This window comes from Pagrus major, chromosome 11 (assembly GCF_040436345.1).
Source record: "Pagrus major chromosome 11, Pma_NU_1.0".
NCBI lineage: Eukaryota > Metazoa > Chordata > Actinopteri > Spariformes > Sparidae > Pagrus > Pagrus major.
The window spans coordinates 23,372,351-23,399,657 of NC_133225.1; the positions used below are offsets into that span (position 1 = coordinate 23,372,351).

At 39.9% G+C, this 27,307-nt stretch overlaps 1 protein-coding gene across 1 annotated transcript; it reads left to right on the plus strand.

The window, feature by feature from the left end:
• Positions 1 to 4,067: 4,067 nt before the first annotated feature.
• On the plus strand, positions 4,068 to 27,281 carry LOC141004427 (occludin). Its single transcript, XM_073475904.1, has 9 exons — positions 4,068 to 4,318; positions 9,500 to 10,100; positions 11,870 to 12,061; positions 13,164 to 13,331; positions 20,252 to 20,415; positions 22,976 to 23,188; positions 23,889 to 24,060; positions 25,533 to 25,574; positions 25,878 to 27,281. The coding sequence occupies exons 2-9, from the start codon at positions 9,519 to 9,521 to the stop codon at positions 25,977 to 25,979; spliced, it is 1,635 nt and encodes a 544-aa protein (XP_073332005.1). The 5' UTR covers positions 4,068 to 4,318; positions 9,500 to 9,518; the 3' UTR covers positions 25,980 to 27,281.
• The last annotated feature ends 26 nt before the right edge of the window (positions 27,282 to 27,307 follow it).

Here is a 27,307-nt window from a genome sequence, read left to right on the forward strand (position 1 = left end):
GTTTCTTCACAGACATTTCATGTATAGATATACATGCGATGCATGATTGTGATGCAACCCTTGACCTTCTGCTGTGAATAATGCCAAAGGTTTTGGTTGACCTGGCAGCAACTGTGGCGATGGTCCAAGGAAGTGAACTGGGTGAACTTGACTCCTCTTGTGCGACTCTCTCTCTCTCCCTCCCTGTGTGTGTGTGTGTGTGTGTGTGTGTGTGTGTGTGTGTGTGTGCGTGTGAGAGAGAGAGAGAGAGAGAGAGTAAGAACAAAAGCTAATAGTTGCCTGACCATTATTAGGCTATTTGTATCACTTACTTTGATCATGATCTGTACTCTGAAAGAAAAATAATCCAACACTGGTTTGTTGGAAAGGAAAACATAAACATACTGAATCTGTCCTGACTGGCAGATCAACATCAGAACAAAAGAGATTGATTATTGTAATGTTGCATTCCCTTGAAATGTATCATTAATAAATGATAACACAATGGTCATTTCAAATTTGGTCTCTATTTTGTCTATTTTCTATGGTATGTTTGTAGTTTCTTTCTATCTTATGAGAGCTGAAAAACCAACTGATCAGAGCTGACCCTCAAGGGGAAATAAGAAAAAACTTGAATGGACTTCAAAACCCTTAAATCAGAAAGCTCCACACTCAATTAAATTCCTCTTCTAATTGAAAATGTTATATAAACCAGTGCTCAAAAATAAATTCCATGTGGGTTCAGCCATGATTTCTGTCTCTAAGGGACATTGGTTTGCTGTAGTAATGCCACATGTTTGTATTTCATTTTAATTGGTAACCATGTCTCTGTTAAGAACCTCAATACGATATTAGTTTGATCAATTTAAGGGTCTCATTTTGTGTTCATGATCACTTTTTTCTAAAATTGGTTTATCTTACTATTATTTTATTAAATAATCTTTGAACAGCTAGCAGCCCAGTTATTTGGGCTTGTAAATAAGGATTACACTCTTATGAGTGAATGAAACACAATTTATACACTGAAACAAAGACAAAGCAGTGCAAGTTAGTAGTGAAACAGACATAAAAAAATAAATACAAAGTGTAACAGAGGAGTGTAAGTAACAAAAAGTAGGATCAGGGACCAGTGTGGACCATCTTTTATCTATGTTTCTACTACTAAACATGCTATTTTGATAGTGTCCTATAGGGGTATTTGCCTCGTAATAAAACTTAAACTTCATGCAACTGGTAAAAGACCACATTTAGTACAAAAAAATGTTCCATGTCGAAAAGTGCCATGAAAATACTATTTATTAAGTATACGGAAAATAAAAATGTTTTTGTGGCATCATGTAAATGAACTGGTATTTAAAGGGTTTAAATCTTGAAAATGAATGAATATTTGGTCGTTATTATCAGGACTGATGTTGGTTGAAGAATGTAACCCAGTGAAAGTTGAAAATATCAACTGTCATCAACTGTTCTCTCCTCACTACCATCCACAGAACAATTCTCTCTACTGTCCACCGAGGAAGCCTCCTCCACTCTGTTATCCTCCCTCTCTCCTCCTCTTTAAGCGCTCTCTGTCCCCTCACCTCCCAACCAGCACGAACAACTCCTCTGCCTCCAACCCCAGGAAACTATTCGCCATATTCTCTTCGCTCCTCACCCCTCCTACCCCTCCCCCTCCCTCACTGCTGATGACTTTGCAACTTACTTTACCAAGAAAGTAAAAGACATCAGCTCCTCATTTACTCCTATGCCCTCCCAGAAAGCACCTCCCCCAACCCTCACCTATGACAGCCTTACCTGCTTCAGCCCTCTCTTCTCTGAAGATGTTCACACACTAGTGACGTCTAACCGTGCCACCACCTGTTCCCTCAACCTGATTCCCTCCTATCTTCTCCAAAACATCTCACACGACATCTTGCCTTTCCTCACCACTCTGATCAACTCCTCCCTCACTTCAGGCCATATTCCAGCTCCTTTCAAGACAGCTACAGTAAAGCCACTCCTAAAGAAACCCACCCTAGACTCGGCTGGCATCCGAAACTACAGACCTGTATCTCTTCTCTTATTCCTCTCTAAAACCCTGGAACGTGCCGTCTACAACCAACTGTCCTCCTACCTTTCGCAAAACGACCTCTAATCAGTCAGGCTTCAGGACTGCTCACTCAATTGAGACGGCCCTCCTCACAGTGACTGAGTCGCTCTGTGCCGCCAGAGCCTCATCCCACTCCTCAGTCCTCATCCTCCTCGACTTATCCTCTGCGTTTGACACAGTCAACCACCAAGTCCTCTTCTCCACTTTGGCTGAACTTGGCATTGCTGACTCTGCTCTTACCTGGTTCACATCATACCTGACAAATCGCACCTTTCAGGTCACGTGGAATGGCTCCTTGTCCAAACCCTGCTCCCTGGAAACTGGTGTCCCTCAAGGCTCAGTACTAGGACTGCTTCTGTTTTCACTATACGCTAGATCACTAGGCTCTGCAATCACATCACATGGATTCTCTTACCACTGTTATGCTAACGACACCAAACTGTTCCTCTCCTTTCCCCCATCCTCCAATACTCACGTTGCCACGCGCATCTCGGAATGTCTGGCAGACATCTCCGCTTGGACAACTGCGCATCATCTCAAGCTTAACCTTAGTAAAACTGAACTCCTCTTAATCCCGGGGAAAGACTGCCCTCACATGGACCTGTCGGTCACTGTCGAGGATGTCACGGTATTGCCTTCATCAACTGCGAGGAACCTGGGCATAATCCTCGACGACGGGCTATCCTGCACCCCCAACATCACTGCGGTAGCCCGATCCTGCAGATTTGCCCTCTACAACATCCGCAGGATCCGGTCTTTCCTCACAAAGGACACAACGCAACTCCTGGTCCAATCGCTGGTCATTTCCCGCCTGGACTACTGCAACTCGCTCTTGGCTGGACTCCCAGCCTCTGCGACTAAACCGTTGCAATGTATCCAGAACGCTGCAGCACGCCTTGTTTTCAATCTCCCATGTGACCCCCCTCTTCTGTGACCTCCACTGGCTTCCTGTTGCGGCCCGCATCAGATTCAAGACCATGGTGTTGGCCTTCAAGGCTGTCAACAGAACTGCACCCATCTACCTCCAAACACTGGTCAGACCACACGCCCCAGCGCGAGCACTTCTCTACTCTAGCTCTACTACATCAGCTGGCCGGCTGGTACCACCATCGCTAAGAGCAAACAAAGACTGCTCAGCGAAGTCACGACTCTTCTCTGTTCTGGCGCCCCAGTGGTGGAACGAACTCCTGACCAATGTCAGGACAGCAGAGTCACTCGCCATCTTCCGCAAAGGACTCAAGACTCACTTCACCTCGACCCCACATAGCATGACTCCCTGCCAACCCCCCCCCCCCCCCCCCCCCCCCCCCCCCCCCAAAAAAAACATAATTTATATGCACTTGTATGTTCTTACCCTTAGCACTTACATCATAGCACTTTTGTAATTATGGTATCCTTGATAAATAGCTGCTACTTTGCTCAGATGAGGGCTTGAAAATTGTTTCTATCTTTTCTTTTCTACTTTATCGACGGTGATATGTTGTGGTTTCTTTCTTGTGACAAATGTACTTATTGTAAGTCGCTTTGGACAAAAGCGTCTGCTAAATGCCCTTAATGTAAATGTAAATAATATTAATATTGTGTCTTTATGGCAGTTTTTGACATCGATCATTTTTTGTTCTAACTGTGGTCTGAGTAATTTAAAAAAAACAAACAATTTCTATCAGTTGCATGAGGATTAAAAAAACTAATCAGTTCCCATTGTATCCTCTTCAGTGTTTGTCTTGTAGCTAGATATTACTCTACTGCTGTTAAGAACTATATTATCCGGCGGAAGGCTATGGTGACGATGATGATTATTTATCTTTCACTTCTGACGATCATTTCTTAACTTTAATTTTATTAACGATCCATTGTAGTTGAAAAGTTCCTCTCTGGCAGTGTCTCTGTCCAGTATGGTTGCTCTAAGCCGCACAAAGCCCGACCTCTGGCGGTTGACACTCGGCTGTGGTGCGGTGTGGTGCGGTGGGCCTCATCACCGCGGACAGGCGGGACAAAGCACTTGTTGAGAGGCTGCTGTCCGGGAAGGACCCGTTGTCTCTGTCTCGACACGGGACGGCAGCTTAAAGCGGAGCCACGACTTCAAATAAAGAGGTTCACTTTAATATTAACTCAGAAACAGGTTATTTTTCCGACGGACACATTATTTTTTTCTCAACTGCTCCAAACTTTGAGAAGAAAGGGAGTTTTGACAGGAAACAGGGACTTGCTGCGCTCTTTAAGTTTTTATTCCCCTTCAACGAACTTCAGGTAAGACGACATGACGGTGGTTTAAAGTGATTTTAAAATGGAGTTAGAGATATTCTGCCAGACTAAACGTTTAATGAATGTGTTTTTATCTACTTATTTACTACTTGCTACTCGTTGCCTGAAGTATTTGAGTGAAGAGTAACGGTAAATGTGTCCCGTCGACAGGTGGGAGCCTCCGTCTTGTTGTCCGATCACTCAAGGTTCACTAGCCAACAACAATACCGAGTTAAGCTAACGTTACGGTTTGTTATCAATCATCAATTTCAGCTGTACCAGAGGTCTGCTGGGATTCAATAAAGCTAACCCAAACCTGCATTCATAACGGCAACGTTAACCTTAGCGTACATATCTGATTGGCTTTTTGATTTGTTGTGGCTTGAAACTTACACATAACCAAACTGTGATCAACAACAAACAATAAAATAACCTCACTGCCAAAAATCACAGCAGGTTCAACAACCTGCTGTCCAGCTCAGGCTGATGTTTTTCTATCGTTGATATTAAAGGGACACTATGTAGTTTTGGGGTAGAAATTAAAACTCAGATTTTTTAATGATGATAATACAAATCCAGATTTTTTTTTTCTTTTCCCATAACTGAATAAACAAGCTGTTCTCAGAGGACAATAAGGTCCCAGAACGCTGTTTGAAGCTGGAAAGGTTGCAGGGTCTGCCAAATATGAACAATATTTAGTTTAAATATTCAGTTTATTCAGCCAGGAAAACCAAGAGTTTCTTTATTTAGTTTGTTTAGGCATAAACAAATCAGTCAATGAAGATCTTTCTCTTCTTCCCCAAAACTACATAGTGCACCTTTAAAGGTGTGTTTAAATCAGAATTCATTGTAAACACAGGACTAAATAAATGAGTACAATTCAAAGATGTAACTACTTCAGTAATTTCAATTTACATGGTTAGAAAGAAAATACTAATTAGAAGGGATATCTGTGTTGAGTACTACAGTGTAGGTAATGACTTATGAATTGTTCTTACTGTAGGTGCCAGTTTATTAGGTACACCTAACGTAAAACTATACAGTCCAATACAGCTGTAAAGTAATAAATCCCAACTTTATGAAATAATTAGACTATAACCTTATTATCTCGCGGAGCGGAAAATGTATCTTTATCTTACCAAAAAACAAGAACAGCCAACATGGATCCCTATAACAAATGTGGTAACTGAACACCATTTAAGCACAAAACACAGCTCATCAGTAAGAAAATACAAGAGCCTGACTGATATATTGATTGCCCGATATTATCGGCTGATATTCACATCAGTATCGGTGTTTATTTTGTCTGATTTATCTGCTGCTATCAAAGGTTTTCCTGGATTACAATGCAGGAACAGATGCTTGTTATTTTAAAATTAGTCCAACTAAAGTTTACTGCTTCGCTGATGTAATTTTAGACAATATTGTTAACCTATAAAATATCCTGCCTCTGTTACATATCTTTCTTTCTTTGTCACAAGTGTTTGTGAAAAAATGTCAGTATATTGCCTGATATCAGACATTTTCACTCCCCAATATCGGCGTCAGCATCAGTCCAAAAAGTCAATTATCAGTTGGGCCCCAGAAAATACACATAAAATACTGAAAAAAAACATTCAAACATAAAATAAACATTTAACAAGTTAAAATTGACATATCTCTAAATCAGTTTAAGTTTTGAATTAGTGTGCATTAGTTTTAGATAATGGTCATGATGTTTTTCGCATCACAAATTTATTTTTCACTGAAAAAAAACAAAATCCTGATGATTTGGCATTTATTTGGGTCTTTACCCAACAAACATGTTTTTTTTACATCTAGAGAACAAGATTTGTAGGTCAGACCATCTCTGCAGCACTACAGTACTTCATTATAATGCTGTTTGTCACACATTTATCAAAAAGAGGCACACCTCTGCAGTCTGGATGTTGCACTTGGTCATATTGCGATTTCAATATTAGTTTGATTAATTGTGCAGCCCTAGTTGTGGCTAAAACATTTGCAGCTGATGCATATGAACCTGTTTTTTTCCTAGAGATTTTTCAGGGGGCTGTTTTTGGGCAAGAATTCTTGGCTGACTCCTGTGTGTATGCCAGTGGGTCGCAGCCTACATTGGGCAGAGGCCTAATTGTTTTTGACAGATGTGAGACATGTGACTGTATGACTGGAATTCCATTATCAGCAGCAGATGATAGAGTCTCTGTGTTGTAGTGGAGCTCAGGCTGCTGCTGGTGGGTGTCTGACCTGACCTGTGACTGTGGTCCAAGTGCTGCACTTTCTGCCCAGCTTCAAAATGAGATTTGTGACAAACAACACTGTACAACTACTATTACTACTACTACTACTACTATTGTTACTCCTACCATTGCTACCATGCTGCTGCTGATACAGCATATACTTCTAGTGAGTACACAACAGTAAACTGTCTTCAGGGAAGTTGCTGTTAAACAACTTAAATGCATCAACTTGATGAGCAAATATCACAAATCAGTAATTGTGGTTTTGTGAGCCTTAACAACCAGTGTGCAAAACTCAATGGCATCTTTTTTCATACAGCTGCTACAGCTACAGTTGAGAATTGCTGTCATGCAAATGTCAAATAAAATCAGTTTATTATGAGGTAAAAAAGCAGCAAATTCTCCCTTTTGAGAAGCTAGAGAATCATCAGAGTTTTGTTTGACAAATTATGGTTGGTTCATTCTTCAATCATATTTTTATTTTTAATGATAGTGCTATTCATCCATCCAGATTGTTCTGGTGTGAGTTGCTGGCTTGCTGTGGCACGGTAATACAGTTGTCGGGTGTAATTTGGTGGAAAGAAAATCGTTTATACATGAAACTTATCACAACAAGGTCTGTGGATTAACTTTAGCAACCAGGTCATTGTTCTTTGAAAGAGAAATTACTGTTGAGTTGAGTTTTTTTTTTGGCTCTTAAAGCACCACAAGCCAAGTGCCATCTAGTTCCAATATATTGGAGAGAAGGCAGACATCTCTACGTCCAATATGTCCAATATATGTCCAAAACTCAGCAACTCACACCAAAACTATCTAAATGGAAGAATAGCGCTACAGGTAAGAGGAAAAAGATGTATTTTTGATTTTCGGTGAACTGTCCCTTTAATCACTGCAGCAGTGGCAGGGTCCTAAAATCTGTACCTGTTATTCCTGCCCTGCCCCCAAGATTCACAAAACTGTTAAATGTGCCCTTAAAAAACAAAACAAAAAACTCCATTACTTCAAGAAACGTACAACATTTTGAAGATTTGAAAGCATTTGATTCCCTGGACCTTGACAAAGAGCCAGTTTGGACCGAAAATGTTGTAGTATTCTTAATGAACAGGGACCATTTAACAGTGTTGTGAGGCTTTGGAGTTCCTTCTTAGTGTGGTTTCATTGCTTGGAAATGACTTGAGCCTCAGATTATTTCCTGCCACTTATCAATATAATCAAACGCTGCAGTAGAACATAAACTATGACCCACTGGCTTACGAGACAGCATGTTGCTCAACAATAAAGGACACCTGACACCGCTGCACACAACCCACCTATCCACCTGTTCCCCAGTCTTTCTGTCTCTTTCTCCTGCCTCACTCCACTCAGGAACTGCACAGAGGAGCCCTTGTCTGATCCTCTCTGGACAGTGCCCCAATTTTCCTTTTTTTTCTCTTACCCCGACTCCATGGCAACACTGTTCCTGTGACGAGCAGCCCTGACTTTTGCTCCTCCTGCTCCCAAAACAAAGGCAAGAAGTTATGGAGGGGAGGGGGTGAAGGGGGGAGTAGAGTTGGGGGACAGGGGGGATTGTGAGAGGAATGAAGGATATAGAGGAATGAGGGAGGGAATAATGGGAAGGTGTCAAGGATGGAGGCTCTGAGGCGAGACCTCTTCTGCTGTGTGTGCTAGTCCCATAAAGAATGAAGAGTTATTACCAGGGACTGTAGACTGTGGGCAGTGCCAGGGTCTGTCTGTCTGGTTCTCTAAGGTCCTGAATGGACGTTACATCCCACACAATCCAACCAAGGTGACTGAACGGGAGAAATGTGTACAAGAACAACATTTTTTGTTGTTAAAATCAGTACTGTGGTGTAGAGCTGCAACGATTAGTCGATCAAAAGAATTTGATTGCCAACTGTTTTTGTCATCTGGGGTTTGGACTGTTGTATGGACAAAAGAAGCAATTTGAAGACGTTGCTTTTGCCATTTTTTGGACATTTTATAGACTTTACTTGGAAATAATTGAAAGATTAATTAATCATGAAAATAATCGTTAGTTGCACCCCTACTGTGGTGCCACTGGGAGACAGAGTTCAGTAAATATAAATACATGTGAAAACATGCATTTAAAAACATACATCAAACATTACAGTCCACACAGATCAGTAGTCTGTTACAAGCCCATTGTTCTCAGCATTGTGTTCATATCAGGCTGAGATTTGACTTGGCAAATAAGGAAATAGTTGTGGAAATAATTTCTCATATTTTTGTTCCCTACAGTAACTTAGCCCTGCTGTTTACATGCTTTCTCACTCAAACTCGTAGGCTGCCCACTCCCTGTAGAAGAATGGACATTGTTAAGTGGTATATAATGTGACCTTGGATGTCCCCCTGTAAGATTTGAAGCAGAAAGAAAACAAAAATTTTAGCTGGAGGACGGGATGTGAAATGTTCAAAGTCTCGCTGGACATTGTGGAGGCTGGAGAGAGACTCCTACAGCCTGTGAAGAGGCAGAAAGGAGAGTATTGTTGTTAGGCTGTGCTCCTCGTCCTGGTACCGACATCTCCACTCTGACTCTGACTTTGCTGGTTCAAAGACCTCAAAGCTAAGGTCATTCCTCTAATATTTGTATTTTCTGTTATTGTTGGAAAGTATACCTGATATTTTTATGTGATAAGCGATAAATGTGAAACATAACAGCCTGACGGAAAAAGAAAATTGCACAAACAAGCCTAACGTGTGCCCTCATAAATCACACTCCCTTAGAAATGGTAAAACATTTACACGGTTCTGTTACTAAGCCTCATTACCAAAGACAGGCACGCCTAACTTTCCCATATCTGCACGTAGCGTTACTCATATCAGTGCTGCTGAAAAACAAGAGACGGACAACTCTTCTTTGCTTTGGGCAGTAAACTTTGCTCCCTCAACTATACAAAAAATCATTTTGATTCGTTGTTTTTGTTTACAGTTCAGGACATTTTTGAACGATGTTTGACAAGCAGCGCTACGAGAGTCCACCTGTCTACAGTCCTCCTTTCACCTCGCCGTCCAACAACGGCTTTGGCCCTGCAGGGAGCTTCCATGCCCCCCAGAGCGATTACAACCAATACCCACCTCCGCCAGGATCTTACTACATTGAGGAAAAACCGCAGCACTTCTACAAATGGCTGTCACCTCCGGGGATCATCAAGGCCATGATGGGTACGGTGATCGTGTTGTGTGTGGCGATATTCGCCTGCGTGGCCTCCACTCTCATGTGGGAGATGCAGTATGGAATGGGAATGGGAATGGGCTACGGCAGTGGATATGGCAGCTACGGTTCGGGATATGGTGGTGGCTATGGTGGTGGCGGCTATGGTGGTTATGGAGGCTATGGAGGCTACGGCAGCAGCTATGGCTCCTACATCTCACCTTACTCAGCCAAAACTGCCATGATTGCCATGGCAGCCATTAACTTCATTGGGGCCCTGGCGTTCTTCATCGCAGGGTTCTCAAAATCCAACACGGTCCGTTGTAGGAAGTTCTTTCTGGCCCTCCTGATTAGCAGCGTCATGATGGCTGTCCTGCAGGTAAGACCCATTCTGTTCTGCTTACTCTAATACTTGTCCTTAACCTTTTGGTCATTTTATCCACAATACTGATGATTATTTATCAAAATCTCATTGTGTTAATCTTTTTGGAAAGTACCAATAGTCATCCCTAAAATATTGAGGTATTTGGTAAAATTTTTTTATATTTGACTTTGTCACCAAATCCTTTGGAAATGCTTTTGAGGGAGATTTTGATTCTGGTGATTCATTTAATAGAAGCATAAGATTTCTCTGTTGAGGAACAAGAGACCAACATATTGTAAAAATGACAGTGTTATAATAATAAAATGCAGATAACTATAATTAAATTAAGACTGAAGGCTCATTTCTTCCAAATGTGTCCGGTGTATGATCTCTTGACTCTTGACTACAGCTATAGATAACATAGTTTTGCTTTACTATTTTTCCTAACCCAGTAATACTCAACACTTTGTGTTTTATTCTCCAGGATAAGGACTTTATTTCTGATATGTTTTGCAGCTCATTATAAAATGTTAAAAAGAAATCTGTACTTTAAAATATACCAAAAATCATATACTGGACAAAAAATATAAACTGCTACACAAAAATCACATTGAGGACAAGATATTTTGTCTCCTTTCATAAGTCTGAAACAGGTCAAGTCTTTTATCATCATTCAGCTAAAAGAAACCAAGATGGAGGACAATACACTGAAATCATTGCTGTAAGGGACAATGAAGCTTAAACTGGAAATAATTTTCAATCTACACATAGCACATGTAGAGATTGTTTACCTCCATTTAGATCCTCATGCCTTGATTCAATATTGCAGTTGTTCTAAAATGATATGTGAGAAATTTGGTCTGTACTCTACATTAGAAGCATTTTAAAGGAGCATTTTCCTGCTGAAGCATAAATACAATTTTGAGGTTCCCATCCCACATCCCAACCAACAGTGAAAAATGTTGTAAACGCCTCGCTCTGTTATGAGCGGTATTTAAATGTGCATGTTTTTGAAAATTCCTAAATACCAAAAATTAAGATCTGGAGCTGGACATTTGAATGCTGTTCAGATCTCAAGTGCTCCTCTGGGTGGTTGTCCAAGATGACACCAAGATTTTTATACTACTTAGTATATAATAGTACTATAGATCGAACATTAAAAGACACTAGTCTTTCTGGGATCCAGTCTGTTACTTTTCTTCCAACCTGCTAGAGCCTCTAGAGTGTCTAGAGGTTCAATAAGGGCAGAGAGTCTTCAGTTAACATGATTTTGTTATGAGTTGGCTCTTTTTTTTTCTTTCTCTTAATTAAATCCTCGACTCTTTGGTTTTTAATATTACATCTAAAGGCTTTCTTTTCTGCTGCTTTAAATAATTCCTGAAAATTTGTGGATATAGTGGAGTGTAGAGATTTGGAGACATAATTTTCTTAAACCTACATTGATGTGACCTTTTATTTTATTCAAAGGGCAGAAACAGGAAGACTATTTACCATACCAAGCATGGTATAAAAAGGCCCCAGCTGATTAATCGCAAACAAAGTATTATTACAGAAAGACAAGAAAACACTGGAGAATCATCTAATGTTTGTCCAAAATGAGTCCTGTACTGTGCTGTACCCTTTACAGGCTGTTCAGCAAATTGTACTGGGATTATGATTGCTGCTGAATGCAGCTGTCATATTTGAAATGAATAGTAAGAAGTACTACTTCAAGTCTTTTTTTATTGAGAGATTTTCTAATTGTAAATATCAATATAACTGTCAACTTCGTGTTTTTTTTTCAGGGCATCATAACCATTGTCTACATTGTCGGGGTGAACCCAATGGCCCAGAGCTCCTCCAGTATGATGTACAATCCAATGCTTATGATGTGTCAGAACCTCTACCAGACCAGCTACTCACAGATGGGAGGAGTGGGAGGCTTCCCCATTTACAACCAGTATCTTTACCATTACTGCTTTGTGGACCCACAGGAGGTTTGTAGCTTTTCCTGTAGATAATTTGTAGATACCAAAAGGTTAAAGGGTTGAGTCACGTAGACCCTTCAGGATAATTTCAAGTAGATGTATTTGTGGATATTTATTACATTATTTTAAATTATTTGTGCTGGAATTGTAACTTTAATTGTTATTGTATGGAAGGTTTTTAGTGCACTATAAGATCCCTAAATTTCAGATGTGATGTAATTTAAAATAAAAATTTAAGAGCTGCAACGATACATCAGTACTAGATCGAACTATTTTGACAATAGATTAATTAGTATAGGAGGATGCCAACTTGGGCTTTGGGAAACACTGATCAACATTTTTCACCATTTCTGACATTTTAACAACAAAACAACTAGTTTTTAGATTATGGAAATAATAACAATGGAAATATTCATTAGTTGCTGCCCTAGCTGCACTTTGTTCAATATATGTACTTTTTAAAAAATTAACTCTTTAACTCGTCAGTCATTAAAAGTCAAATAATATTGAGAATCCCCATTAAAATTTCATAGATCTTAAGCTTTAGGTGATGTCTTTAAGTTACTTTTGTTTATTTTGTCGGCACAACAGCCCAAAACCAAAATATATTCAGTGTACAGTAATATAAAACAAAGAAAGACAGTAAATCCTTATTATCCTTATATTTTAGAGATTGTAAGCAGTTAATGTTTGGCATTTTTTGCTATTAAATGATGATGAAATGATCATTGCAGAAATTGATGATAAGTTTTGTCTTCATAGAATAAATTAAATGTCATTGAAATAGTTTGGGTTTACTTGTGTATCATACACCACCATTTAACAGTTGTGTAAAGCTAATGAAATGTGAAAAGTAAGATAAATCAGGACTCAAAGCACATTATAGCCTCTCATATTAACCGTCCTGTACTGTTTTGTAATGGTATCAGTTATCATGAAGCATTTGTTGCATTTTTAAGGTACATGGAGCCACAATGTGTGATATGTTTATCTCCTAATGATGCCACATGTTTGTTTTTGTACTTCTTGTACCAGGACATGCCAGCTTTATCTTACAGCTTATCTTCTTGACACGTTTTCAAAATGTATTATCATCTTCTTGCCTTTTTAGGGAGTCGCCATGGTGTGTGGATTCCTGGTTGTCATCGCCTTCTGTGTTGCCGCTTTCTTTGCCCAGAAAACAAGAGGGAAGATCTGGCGTTACGGGAAGCCAAACATCTACTGGGAAGAGCCCCTTGTTGGCGGGAAGGCCTCAGAGGGCAGAGATGTAGAGGAATGGGTGAGAGACAACAGGATGATAGTCATAGTTTAATAAGACCATGTTTACACAGGATTTATGAAGAGAAATCATATTCCGACCTGAATTGACCCTGAGTTTGTGCATGCACAGCTTGCAGTCAAATAAACAGGGTCACAGAGAGTTTAAATCCAGCCTACGGAAAGTTGATGGAACACACGGTTCACCAACAGATTTGATGATGAAATGATCAACTTGTTGGGGTGGCTGTAGCTCAGGAGGTAGAGCGGGTCGTCTAGTAATCGGAAGGTTCGAATCCCGGCTCCCCCCAGCTACATGTCGAAGTGTCCTTGAACAAGATACTGAACCCCAAATTGCTCCTGATGAGCAGTTGGCACCTTGCATGGCAGCCTCTGCCATCAGTGTATGAATGTGTGTGTGAATGGGTGAATGTGGCAAGTATTGTAAAGCGCTTTGAGCTGTCAGTAGACTGGAAAAGCCCTATAGAGATGCAAGTCCATTTACCATTTAGCAACTACGGTGTTATTTTTTCTGCATAGAATGTTCGGTTAGAAAAACTGATGTGTGGCAATTAGTTTCCACCTGTTTTTACAATGCAAAGTAGGTAATGGGTAGGTCATCAGTGAGGTAGTCATCCTACAAAGGTAGTCATCAGTTGTAAAGATAGGTTAGGTGAGTGTGATGATTCAGATGCAGTAAATAGCCAGACTGAGACTTGCACATTCCTGAGGTTGCTGTTGTCAGTTGTTATGGTATTTTTGACAATATGACGTTGTTTTTCACCAGTTTTTAGTCTCATATGTTTTCATTGCTGCTTTTATGAGTTGAAAGTCCATGAAGAGCGTCGTATATAGATCTTTATCATTTTATAGGATTCAAGAGGGAAACAGTCACACTAGCGTGACAGCGTTTCCTCTGACTGAGTCACTTTGTTCAGGGTCAGGGCTGATAGAAGCCAGTGGTTGTTTGCTCATGGTCTACTACCTGGTTTCACTCTGGGTAATCATTAACCACCTGAGGAGATAGTAAGCAGGCAGGTGGTTTCTAGAGAGCCTGCCTTCAGGTTTTTAAAAGTCAACAGCATGCTGGTCATATGGGACCGTTACCTGAAATATGGTTTGATTATTGACTTGACCTGCCACTTTTCAGATGATGCCTGTTTTATGCAGTGAATGATAATAAATTAAATCTAAAGCTCAGGTTTGAAAATGTAATTGTCATAAACAGCACTAATAGAGTAATTTGACATGCTGTAAACTAGATTGGAAACACCATATCTGTAGACACTATTTTTATATTCCAAAGCTAAATGAAACATGGATCTGTAGACTATTTCCTTTCTGTCTTCTACAGTACAAACTGTAGTCAGCATCCTCCTCAATACATAATGTCCACAGCCAATGTTTGTTCTAATATTGTGCAAGGGAGTGTCAAGAACACGGATCAAAACGTGCACACACGTGGCAGACAGTACATACATGCCAATTACAAGTTAAAGAAATATAAAAATAAATATCTAATCCTTGCAAGAAAACAAAACATGCAAGAAAGCCAAATATTACTAGTTAAGGTTGGGCTGATGAACGATGCCAGCCATCGACTACTAATCCCTGATCGTAACATTTAGTAATTTAAAAGGCTCCCCACCAGAGAGCACAATTAAGTGGCGTGTCCCCACAGACATGTAGATTACTGTGTAAAGGCATTGTTCATTTCTAATGTACGCATGGCCCATTTTATATCTGTGACATGACCCAGCCTGTCCAGAACCTGAACGTCATTTCTAAATTTTTGTCTGGAAGGTCCGGGTCGGGTATCCCTGATCCATTCTTGGGTAACAAAATACAACAATGATGGATGTCTGGTGATTCTACACTAATGACAAATTTTTTTTATGAATATGATATTGCATTTCTTCCATTTAAATCCCACACGCTGGACCTTTGAAGGACTTAAATACTGGCTTAGCTCTGTCAATTTATTAGAGGTGTGCATCTTCACTGCCCCCACGATTCCATTCGATTACGATTCACCAGTCTACGATGCGATTCGATTCGATTATACGATGCATCTTGATGCATCTCGATGCATTACATCCTCAATTTTCTATATTACCACACATGGCTTTTTCATCAATTAACACAAACAGTCAGATAAATATGAACTCTTACTTAGAAAGCTGCTTTAAAATTCAGATGTAAACAAATGTCAAATGTCTTGTTACATTAAGTTGTAAAGAAAAATATAATTATAGGCCAAGCTTGGGATGCCAAGTTCAGAGTGTGGGCAAAGCACCTCACATGGGGGAAATTTCCAACTTGCGCAGCCACAATCATATTTGATGCATTGTCCGTCACTAGCACAACAGCTTTCTCTGTTAGCTGCCACTCCTTCACCACATCAGACAGAAGCTCAGCCAGATGAAAACCAGTGTGGCTTTCAAAAACGGCTCTGGTTTGCAGCACATGTGACACAATGTCCCAGTCGTCATTAAGGTAATGTGCCTTTACCATTAGATAGGACTCGGTCGCCACAGAAGTCCATGAATCGCATGTTTTTATCATGCATCGGCTACCGCTACTGCTTTCCTCCGCCATGTTAGATGTTGGGTTTACTATGCTCGCGCGCGTGTCCGTCCTTCACCCACAATGCAACTTGAACTTTACAACTTTATTGTCCAGCAGAAACGGGAAACGCAACAACAATCGCCCATGTTTAATTTTGAATTTAAAAATCGATTATGTGACGTTACTGCATCAATTCAGAATCGTCCCATTAAGCAGCTCGATGCATCTTTGAATCGATTATTTTCTGCACCCCTACAATTTATCAGATTTGTCTGTGTAGGATGAAGAAAGTACTGTGAGTCTCATTTTATCTCTTGAGCTGACTGAAGGAGAAGTAAAAGAAGCCATATACAGATATGGTGTTATATTGGATAATATAGAGCTGTTTGTTTATGAGAGTGCTTGTCATTGCCTCGAACATGGCATCATGCACACGGAGGTGTACGGGCAGAGCAGGGTAAATGAGACAAGCCCAGAGTGAATCTTATGACTAGTACTAGTGTCTAATGCCATGCTCAGTGATGTCATCAGTCTTATTGGAGGTACAGTAATGAAGTGTACACTGCTGCTGCAATTAGAAACTTCACAATGCTTTATGTTTTGTATGTAAATATGTAAAAAATGAGTGGGAGATTTTTGGGGGATTGTGACCAAAAGCAAAGAATTCTGAGAGGATTTGCAATCATATTATTATTCATTCTAACTAGTCAGTCACAAAGATTTTAACATGGACTGTATGTAGGTTGTGGAACATACTTAACTTTGCTCCCTAAGGATTTTTTTCTCTACAAAAGCAGGTCAACCAAAGTGTGCCATTACTGTATACTTATGTTACATATTTATCTCTGTTAACAGCCTCAATAAATGGGCTATTAGTGTGGTAGAATTTGCCCTCGTGTCCCTATTTTCCTCTTATGTCTTCATGTTCCACACACTGCAGTTTTTTATTTCCTTCGTTGCTATGATACCTGCATATTGTATCTGTGCCACTAAATGAGTCATAGTGCTTGTTTGGCTCCTTTAAACACAAGGCCAGTGACAGTCTAAGGCTGTGGTTGGTTTGAGATTGGACCCATTGCTGTTGCTGAGCTCAGGGAGGCCTGGCATACTCTGATGACCTCACACACTGGCCTCATTCAGCTCTGGCGGGGGGGCCGTGCATTGTGTCTGCTGCATGAGGTCATCAGAGTTGGTTTCTGCAGGGCTGTCTGTACGCTCGAAACACTGACATGCTGCACAGATGTGGGATGAAAGCATCCTGGGCAGGTTGCATAGAGGTGGATTAGTACATCCAAAGACAATAGATCGTGAATGTGGTTTAAAGGAATAGTATAACATTGCATGATAGCTAATACTGACATTAAACAAGTTAGAATAATATTGTATCAGGAAACAAAATGTTGCTTCCAAAGTGGTGTCCCAGGTCTGACTGTTGGGTTTATAGTTGCTACTTTAAAATGTTTTGTGTTACTGACATCTGATGAAGGAGGAATAGTGTAGCTGGAGGCTGAACAATTTTGGGAAAAGTTGTGAAGTAAATTCAGGTGTGTATAGAGTGCTGCAACAATGACATACTTTTGTAGGCTAACCCTGAAGTTAGCATTGCCGCGATTCCCTCGACAAAAAGCCTGTGGGATTTTTTTATTGGATGTTGGATTATTGCAGAAAATAAGCTCTGTGGCAAACACAAGTTTCCTTCAGCAAGATAATCTTCACAGATGCAAGTAAAAAGTTAATGTTAGGCTATAAACAAATTACATTGATGTCGCATGACTTTAACGTCACCACCACTGAGCTTCTTACAACACTATACTTTACACACTTTGCCATAAATAGATCAATGTGCAAGTTGGAAAGTTAGAGTTAGGATACTTTGCAATTAAAGTCCACCTGTCAAGATGAAGTAGTAAGTAGTTGACAATGACATTTAGTATCCTTCGACAACTTCTTTCGTCTCATTTATCCACTTGCTAGCAAATGCATTTTTAAAGACACGTCAATGCATTAAAATTTACATGTGGGGTATTTACTGATTTTATGTTGTAGAACAAAATGTGCAAATCTCTTAAGCTGTGTTTACCATAGATCTTATCCTAGGCATCTAACCCAAAAACCCTCATTCCTGTGGCACTCTATTGGTAATGTATATTGTATTAAATAAAATTATTTCTAAATGGCAAAGTGTTAAATATAGCTTCTGTGGTAGTTCCCGCTACAATAGGTGTATCCAGGCCCACAAATGTGGGCCAGGGGCGTAAAGTGTGTGTGTGTGTGTGTGTGTGTGTGTGTGTGTGCCGGCCTTCATTTTCATCCCAATTACACACCTGTAAAATTTTGTGACTGGATGTTTTACGGTTTTGACATGATTGTGCTGACAAAAAAAACTGTCCGCAGACAGACGGAGATAAACCTGACAAAGTACTAAAAACCACTTCTGTGGTGATTCCCACTACGATAGCTGTCTCCAAGACCATATTTACCATGATGACACACACAGACTCACAAGGTGAAAACAATACCAGCTGTCACTGTAGCTGCTGGTAAAAATACACAAAAATAAATTCTGAAAAAGCTGATAGGCAAACTTAACTAGTCAGCCTGCTCACTGAAACTACAGCTGACTTCATTTGGCAGCTACAGTTCTCTTTACAGATGGTGCAGTCCACGTTTGGCAGTTGACTAAAATTGCAACATTCATTGTTTTCTCTTTTAAACATACATCACTGATCAATGAAAAGCCTTTTCACTAGTTTCACACATGCACAGTTAAGAGTGGTTTTTGGTTTTCAAGTAGACATTTTACAACTTACATAAATCTTTAAATTACATAATACCACATTTTTCCTTTCATGCAGCACTCCTTGGTTTGTACTTCTCCCTCTCCTTTTGTAGCACATGAACCTCTCCCTCACTTTGGCTTTTGTACTCTTTCATGCTTGTCTGCTCCCCCTCTGCTCCTTCCTCCTCATCAACATCCACCATCTCCCTGCCTCCCTTTGTCTTTCTCCATATTTGCCTTTTTCGCTTTTCTTCACCAGGTCCTCAACCCCAAACCTCTTTCCTGTGCTTACATACTCTGCTCACAGCCCAGAAGCCACTGTGCTGCACTCTGAGGGGGCATTGTTTGGATTCTTACATGAAGTGCAGTCTTCAAATGGGAATCTGCTGCAGCTGCATGAAGGGCACCTCTCCCCGGCACTCCACCCACCATGATTATTGTTTTTTGGGGGCCAGGCTGATGTTCAACGCTGCTCCTTCATTGCAAGGAATCTAGGAGATTGCTCAGTAATGTACCAACCGAGAAAGCAGGAGGGTGGATGTTTTCTAAGGGTTGTACATAGTTAGGAGACTGTGAATTCTCACCAGACAAGTACAGTAAATATTTCTGCCTTGTTGTGCAGGTGCAGTAGATGTCTAGTAGTTTTGATAATTTTCCAGATCATCCCTACAATCATTTTCAGTCCTATTTCTTGTGCAAAGGCAGATATTGTGCCTGGATTTTGAGCCAAAATGAAAGCCTCTTTACATACTTTTACAGTGTATTATCTAGTTTTAGTCTCCTTTTTGTTGTTTTTAGTGGTCTCATATCCTCTTTGAGTTGCTACATTTGAAAAAACAACTTAAGGGTGCTTGCTAACATTAAGCCAGTAAGAAATCCAGGTAACAGAGGAACAGAAAGACCCATTTGAAGTTTAGACTCCAGTGGTTTGTGCAGGGGTTGTGTAAAAGGCATCTAATGATTGATGAATGCACTGAACCCAGTGGAAGTGGAAGAAGCTGTTACCACCCCTGAGGCCTTCATTGTGAGGAATTCCCTCCCCTGCAGGCTGTCTGACCTCACAGGAAAGACTTGGAAAATACAGATTAAAGATATTTACATGACACACACTGTTTCCTTTTGTTTGGAGAAAGAATGGAGAGGCACATCCCTTCAAGGTGTTCATGCAGACATGAGACAATAGAATGAAGTGAAAGCAAAGCTGGATGATTTCTGTGTATATAATTTATCTTTATGACTAATCGTTTAAGGTTACAAGGTTTTTTCAGACTCAGAGACAACAACAGTTTGGTTTATTTATGGTTAATGTTTGATTTATTTTTCCAATTAGCCTATAGTCATTCTTTGTTTTTGTTCTCGTGACCTTTTCAAGCAGATAACCCTCATTTCACTGAAGAGTTCAACTGTGCTGTCCAATGCCTGACTTGCAAACTTGAGGCATTAATTACCACACGTTTTGTCTCTGGTGTAAAGAGACAAGTTAAGGAAAAGAGTCAGGAACTGAGCCTGTAGCGTGGCATGGTCTTTGTGAGTGCTTGACTTGTTTGTTTGTGTTTGCTGAGTCTGTTCCTTCTGTTTTTTCCTGCCTGCTGTAGGTGAACAATGTGGAGGAAAGCCGCAGTGTTCAGGACGCCCCAACCCTGCTGGTGTCAGAGAAGGGGGCTGGGCTGCTCAACGCCTCGGCCAACAGTGTCATCTCCTACCCTCCAGCTAAAGTGGACAGCAGCTCCTATAATGAGTACGACTACGACAACAAAGAGTGGGTGACCCTGTTTTCTCAGCCCCCCTTTTTAGCTCAGAGTCTAGAATTTTATGTTCAAATCAGATGAAGCATCTTTTGGCTGATTAAATGTTTCGGATGCTAGGGCATTTTTATCTTCTGTAATGTGATGTATTTCCAAGGACAATATAGGCGGTGTTTCAGTATGAGAGGGATTACTAGCCCGTTTGTGAAGTTACCATTGCTCTCTGACCAGCCAGTGCGTTATCCTAAATACATGTATCCATATAAAGAAAAAAAGGGTCGCAAACATATCCAGCCTTCATCAGACTGATGAAAACAATGGCCCAAAATGTTTTGTGTATTTGCCAGACAGATGATTAAGTAAATTCATCAAAAAACATATTCCTGAGTGCGACCCTCTTTTGCATATGTGAATACATGTACAGTATCTCTGCACATGTATTCAAGAGTTTGAATTTCTTCCCCAAAACTACATACTGCCCCTTTAAACAATATACTTCTATGAAAAAAGTGATTACAATGTTTGAGTCGGGGCACTGTAAAGCAAAGATTCCACACAAACAAGGAACCTCTGAGCATGTGACTCACACAAGCAATATCTAATCACTGCTCAGTTTTAAAGCCCATGAAAACATATTGCCCTACCCACAGAAAGAGCTCTGGGAGTGACCTTTGAGCCCTCGTTGGATTAACTTTCCCTTGTTTTTTTTTCTCATGTTCATTGAAATCTCTAAGGAAGGGAAAACGTAGGATGTTTTTGAAAAAGTATATTCGCTTTTATTCAAAGCTAGAAATGATTTCTCAAGCACCTTGTTTTTGTTTGCAGTAATGCCCTCAAGACTGTGTGTTTTTTCACAGTTTCTTAACATCTCGGTACCTTTGAAAAACATGGTAAGCTTGTGTCAAAAATATGCCCCGACTGACCTGATTAATGTGAAGTTCCTTCTTGATGTTCACAGACACTAGAACAAAACAATCAAATTTTACATTTGCAAGGATTTTGATTTGGTTCAAAGTACAGAACATTATTTTGACGATTTCCGCTCTCACAAAGTAAACATAGCTGGCGTTTTTCATAAGCAGAAGAATGTTAGCCTGAAGACCCGAAGTGTACTCTGCTGTTAATAACGCAGCCTGTTTTGTAAGAACTTGTACTATCTGCACAGGCTGGATTTGGATGCCTCTACAAATCCCCACAAATCTACAAAATTGAGCATGATTTCTCCCTCCCGTTATTAAAGAGCTGTACCTGCCTCCTGGTCACTGACGGGCCTCCACATGGCACACAGTCAAACCTTAGAGCGTGAGCAACAATAATCATTAGTGGTTCAAGGTGTTTACCTTGACCTTGTTTACCAGTCTGAGTCATATCAGTACATATTTGTTTTTTTAGTTTTTGTTCTTATTTTGGTCATGATGTTCTTTGTGTAATTTTCTTTTTGCTTAATTTGTTTGATATAGTTAAGGACATAATTTCCACTCAGAGTTTCAGTAATTTGATTTACTGTGCAATTTACAGTTCCCTCAAAGCTGTAGATTTATGAGCAGCAGAGAATGAATGGAAACTTGTTTTTGCCCTGGGGTTTGCCTTTCAGTATGTTAGGCCCAATCCCAATCTCCACACTCACAGACTCACAGACTTTGACACGTGTTCCCAGTAAGCCAGCGAGGGTTTAGGGCTGTCCCACTGTCAAATCATTAAGGGTATGAGGGATGTCTTGCAGATATTTTGAGCCCTTTCTGGCTACTTTCTGTAAGTGTGCACACTTTGCCTAAAGGCATTACTAACAGTTCATAGCTTTGTAACATTAAACACAGGGTTACCATGGGTTACCAGGGTGTGTGCTAGTCATTTTGTACTAGAAGGGTATATATTTTACTAGAAAGCTACGTCCTCAAGGTAAAGTGAATTTTATCATCATATGTTATTTGCTAGATTAATAAAAATAAAAATAGATAAGAATGCGTATATATTCAGAATGGGAGAAAATACCTCTGACCAAATTAGATCACCTCAACGTCAGTCCAAACATACACAATTGAAAATGCCATCTAAATAGTTAATCATTATTATTATTATTATTATTATTATTATTATAGTCTTTTAGAACTTCACTATAGTAATTTTTACGCGCTGTGAAAATCTGTAGTAATAGGGATGTGCTATCGACACTAGAAATACTGGTTGGTGAATCTTGTGTCATTGATGTACATTATACATTTAAATTACATATTGGCACTGACGTGTCATGTATTTTTTGTCAAATGTTGCTTTATAAACGGCATCTATTACTTATGTTAGCAATGACGGTTAACTGTTGCATCTAAGATATAATATGTGCATTATTTTTCAGACAGTGTTTAACCTTATAGATTAAATTGTGCTCAATTTTGACTGTTTTCTCAGTGTTCTCGTTAAAACTTTGTTTAAATGTCAGAGAAGTTAGTCATTCAGCACATCTCTCATAAAAACTAGAAGAAGTAGTGAGGCAAGGGAAGTGTGGAGGACAAAAAAACAAATATGTATTTTGGCATCATTTGTCATCACGAATGTTTTCATGTTTTTGTCCTGCAGGTATTCAGAGAGGACTACCAGCAGACCATCAGAAGTCCTCTCACATGGTGGAGGAACCAGCTCCAGCCCGTCAGAGGAGACTGGCCGCAAACCCTCCGCCAACAGGGGCAAGAGACGCAGACGCAAACCCGACTTTGATGAGTCTCAGTACGAGACAGAGTACACCACAGGAGGAGAAACAGGCAATGAACTTGACGGAGAGGAGTGGGAGAGGTGAGAATTAAACCTCCATGACCGTGGTGTTGTGTCTCTGTGCAGCTCATACACAGTCTGGATTAAGGATGGAAAAGTCACGGTCTAATAGTACAGATTGTAGATTGCAGTAAAATACTCCCTCCCCCAGGACCAGACCTCAATTTCTGGATTTGAATGAACAATTGTAAGCTCAGAAATCAAGCTCACATGAGAGTGATTTACAGGAAAATTATTCTAGAATATCATTTAGATAGAAACATGCAAGCATAAAATAATAAATAAAAAGATGCTTAAACAGTGAAGTGTGGAAAAGGCTGCAGTCTGCTTCACTCTGCCCAGGAGTAGTTAATCCTCTGAGGCATGCCACTTCACATGGGTTGTACTCAGGCATAATGAGAGAATTGGGTCAAAGGTACAAAACATGGGGGTCAATGTAGTTTATGAGAAAGTAGTTTTATTTGGCTGTCGTTCGATCTGCCCAGACTTCAACGAATAACCTGAAGGAGATATTTGAAACCTGTTATTGAAACCAACGGCAAAAGTACACATCCTTGACCTCTGCACTGTGTTCCGGTGGTTCAGTAGTAAACCTGATAACCTTAGTGACTGTTGTAAATTGTGATATTCTAGTGCAGGACATTTAAAGTGTTTTTAAATCTTTCTAGATACAGGTTTATCTCTTTTTCTGACCCTTTAACTCCTCCTTCTCCTTCTCCAGTTCGTACCCAGAGATAAGATCTGATGCTGAGCGTCAGGAATATAAGAGAGAGTTTGACGCCGACCTCAGAGAGTACAAGCGCCTGTGTGCTGAGATGGACGACATCAATGATCAGTTGAACAAACTCAGCCGGCAGCTGGACACACTGGATGAAACTTCTGCCAAATACCAGGTCAGATTTAGACAGAAGTCACCATTAATGAATCAAACATGCTGGTAATGGAACAAAGATGAGCCTAAATTACAAATCAGGAATGCAATAGGGAAGATTATCCCCTTCAGTGGATGGAGATTAATAAATAATCTATAGGAATAAAGGAGAAAAAAAAATCTTGTGTAGGGTATGAACACTGGAGGGTTCCCGTTACATAAATCACAAATTATAATTTTGCAGAATTTCCCAATAAATGCTGATCTTGCCACAGAAAGATTATTTTCCTGAGCTTCTCCGTTAGAGCTACCAAAAATTGAGATTTGCAGTTTTTAGTGTACAGCTTCAGTATGATGAAGGTGTAAAAATTTTTCCACACTCATATCCAACTCCTAGATGCCTGGTATGTTGCCTCCTTTAGTTCCCCACATACATCTTTTGCTATGTTTTCTTGAACACCAAACACCCTTAAGTGTTCTGGGGCTTCCAAGCAAGAACTCTGCATTAATTAAAAGACAAAAGAGATATTAATTGTTGAGCAATAGAAACATAAATCCGGCAGATGAGGCCATGTCCACATATCGTTTTTTTGGGCAGAAAAGCGCTGGCTCTGCGCTCAGGAGCACTGACATGAAGCTGAGAGAAAAAACGCTGCACTTGCTTCTTGTCTCTATGACAACAATATCTTGACAACTGCAGCTGCATGATCGACACTGCCCCTTTGTGGTTTACTATCTGTTTGTTTTTTATTTGCCATCTGGACATCAGAGCAAGGAGGATGTGGGTGCATACCATGATCCATGACAAAAATACAGTGAATATTATCGCCCAGGAAAAAGAATAATGCGACTATGATGTCACTAGTGCCTTTCTGAAAAGTTGAGAGATTTTCAACTCGAAGCGCTTGGAGCAGTCGCATAACAAAGGCGGAGCACTCACAAAAAAGACGCTGGTGCTCAATAAAAAACGCTATGTGGACACAGGCCCTGACATTGCTGGGACAGTTTAAAAACAAACAATCAAAATCGATACAGCAGAAAAAGAGATATCACCTTTTTTAATCCCCAACTCTTCTTCCTTTTCAAAAATGGTGCTGACATTACCCACAATGCCACTTTATACAACTATTTTCACATGCAGTCATACTTGATAAGACCTGTAAGCAACTTTAATGTCTAAAATTGGTGGAGTTATTCTTTAAAGGACATTATGTGGATATAGTGCACAGAAGGAACTATAGAAATCAGTAAAAGATGAGTTGAACATGCACCAATAACCTTTAGCATTTGCACAGTTAGATCTCCTGTTGTTGTGTTACTGTGCTGACAGAAAAAATGTGCCCTCTTCTGTCTTGGGATGCTGCAAGTTTTCATCAAATACACACATAGGCACTCAAAGACAAGGTCTCAAACAGACAAAAAACAGGAAAAGACATTGTTTCAACATTCAGTTCAACTGAACAACTGAGTTGTTTTTTCCTCATGTTTCCACAGGCTGTAGCAGAGGAATATAACCAGCTGAAGGATCTGAAGCGGGTGAGGAGACCTTTTATAAACTACACCCCATAAAAACTTAAAACATATTGCAGTTATTTTCAGTTAAGTATTACAGATGTCTTTCTACAAAATGTCACCTCATTTAGTTTCCATCTTATTCCTCTGGACATAAAATGTCTGTGTTCTCTCTCTAACCCTGTATTACTATTTTTAAAGCATAAACGTCAGTGAACATCTTCACTGTCTAGTATTATTAAAAAACTGATTCCACTCTTGACCTTGAGTGTTATTTGTCATATTAAATGCCTCCTCTGTGCTCTCTGTGCTCTCTCTGCTCTGCAGACGTCAGACTACCAGTCGAAGAAGAAACAGTGTCGCAGGCTGAGACACAAACTGTTCCACATCAAAGGCATGGTGAAGGACTACGACAAGAACCACTCATGAATCCACTGAGTCCTGACGCTCAGCTCTGTGGTCTAAACAGCAGACACTGAGAGACGCAGGCCAAGATACACTCCAAAACACTACAAGGACTCTGTGACATCCTGAGACCAAAGTACCTGGACACACACCCACACACACATTTATAGGGAACATTCTGTGTGTTAATAATGATCTTGCGTTTTCCCTCTTTCACTCTGATCAGTTACGTATAAGAAAATGGGTGCAGGAGCTCAGCTGTAGACACCTCCACAGCTAACACTACCATATTTTTTTTAAAGATCCAGCTCATTGTTTGCAGTGTTCAGTCAATTGTGACGGAGGGCGGGGTAGGAGAGAGGTTGTTTGAAAGTCACCTGACCCTCAGCCACCTGTGATAACACTGTGCTCAGTTTCTGTGGCTGTTTGTTCTCCAGATTGGCAAATTTTCTTTGTTTTATCTCCGGAGATAAGAGGTGCAGCAGTATTGTAGAGAGCGTAGTAATGGGTGAGACAGATTGCTGGGATTGTGTCGAGCAAATATGCAGTCTTTCTTAACCCCTGGCACGGCGTTATCTTTGTGCTTTTCTCATCTTCTTCATCAGTGTTTGTATCTAAACTCTGCCGGGACTTTGTGTATTTTTTTTGTTTAAACTTAAGATTTTGATACTAATTATCACAGACGCAGTCAGACCAAAAAGGGGACAAACTGGCCAATGAGATATGTGTGACATTGTTCTATATACACTTCCAATGAATCCTGTTCCTGAACAAATTCACAATGTCTGTCTCTTTGATTCTGCAGATATCTTAGCATCTGTGATGACTGTATCTGTTCTTTGTACATACTAAAGACTCATAGTGGCTTGTTTTGTTAATCACTGGTCATTCAAAAATGTGCTTAAGCTATGCAAATAACTAAAAACATCCAGACTATGTTTATATTTTTTATCATGCATGCTCCTCAAAAAAACTGGAAAACACTTTTTCTGTAACTATATAAGCTATACTCATCTTTTCATTTGATTCTCTACCAATGAAAACGATCATCTGCTGATTCCACGTGTGGTAATGTTTGTATTAATCCGCTTAAGTGTACGTTATAAAATCATCTAGACACACTTTTGATTTTTGTCAGGCATTTGTATTTTTATGAAGAACATCGTTGTCATTTTACAAACCCTTTGCGAGCCATTTATTTTTGTATAAATTTATTTTCTTTTGATGCTATGAAACGTCCGTTTTTGTAACTGTATACTTCCATAAGGTATGGTGTCTAAAAAATGTTGAAGTCAGTAAGTAATAAACATTTCTAATTCTCTAAAACTTTGTTCTTATTTTTTCACTTTTTT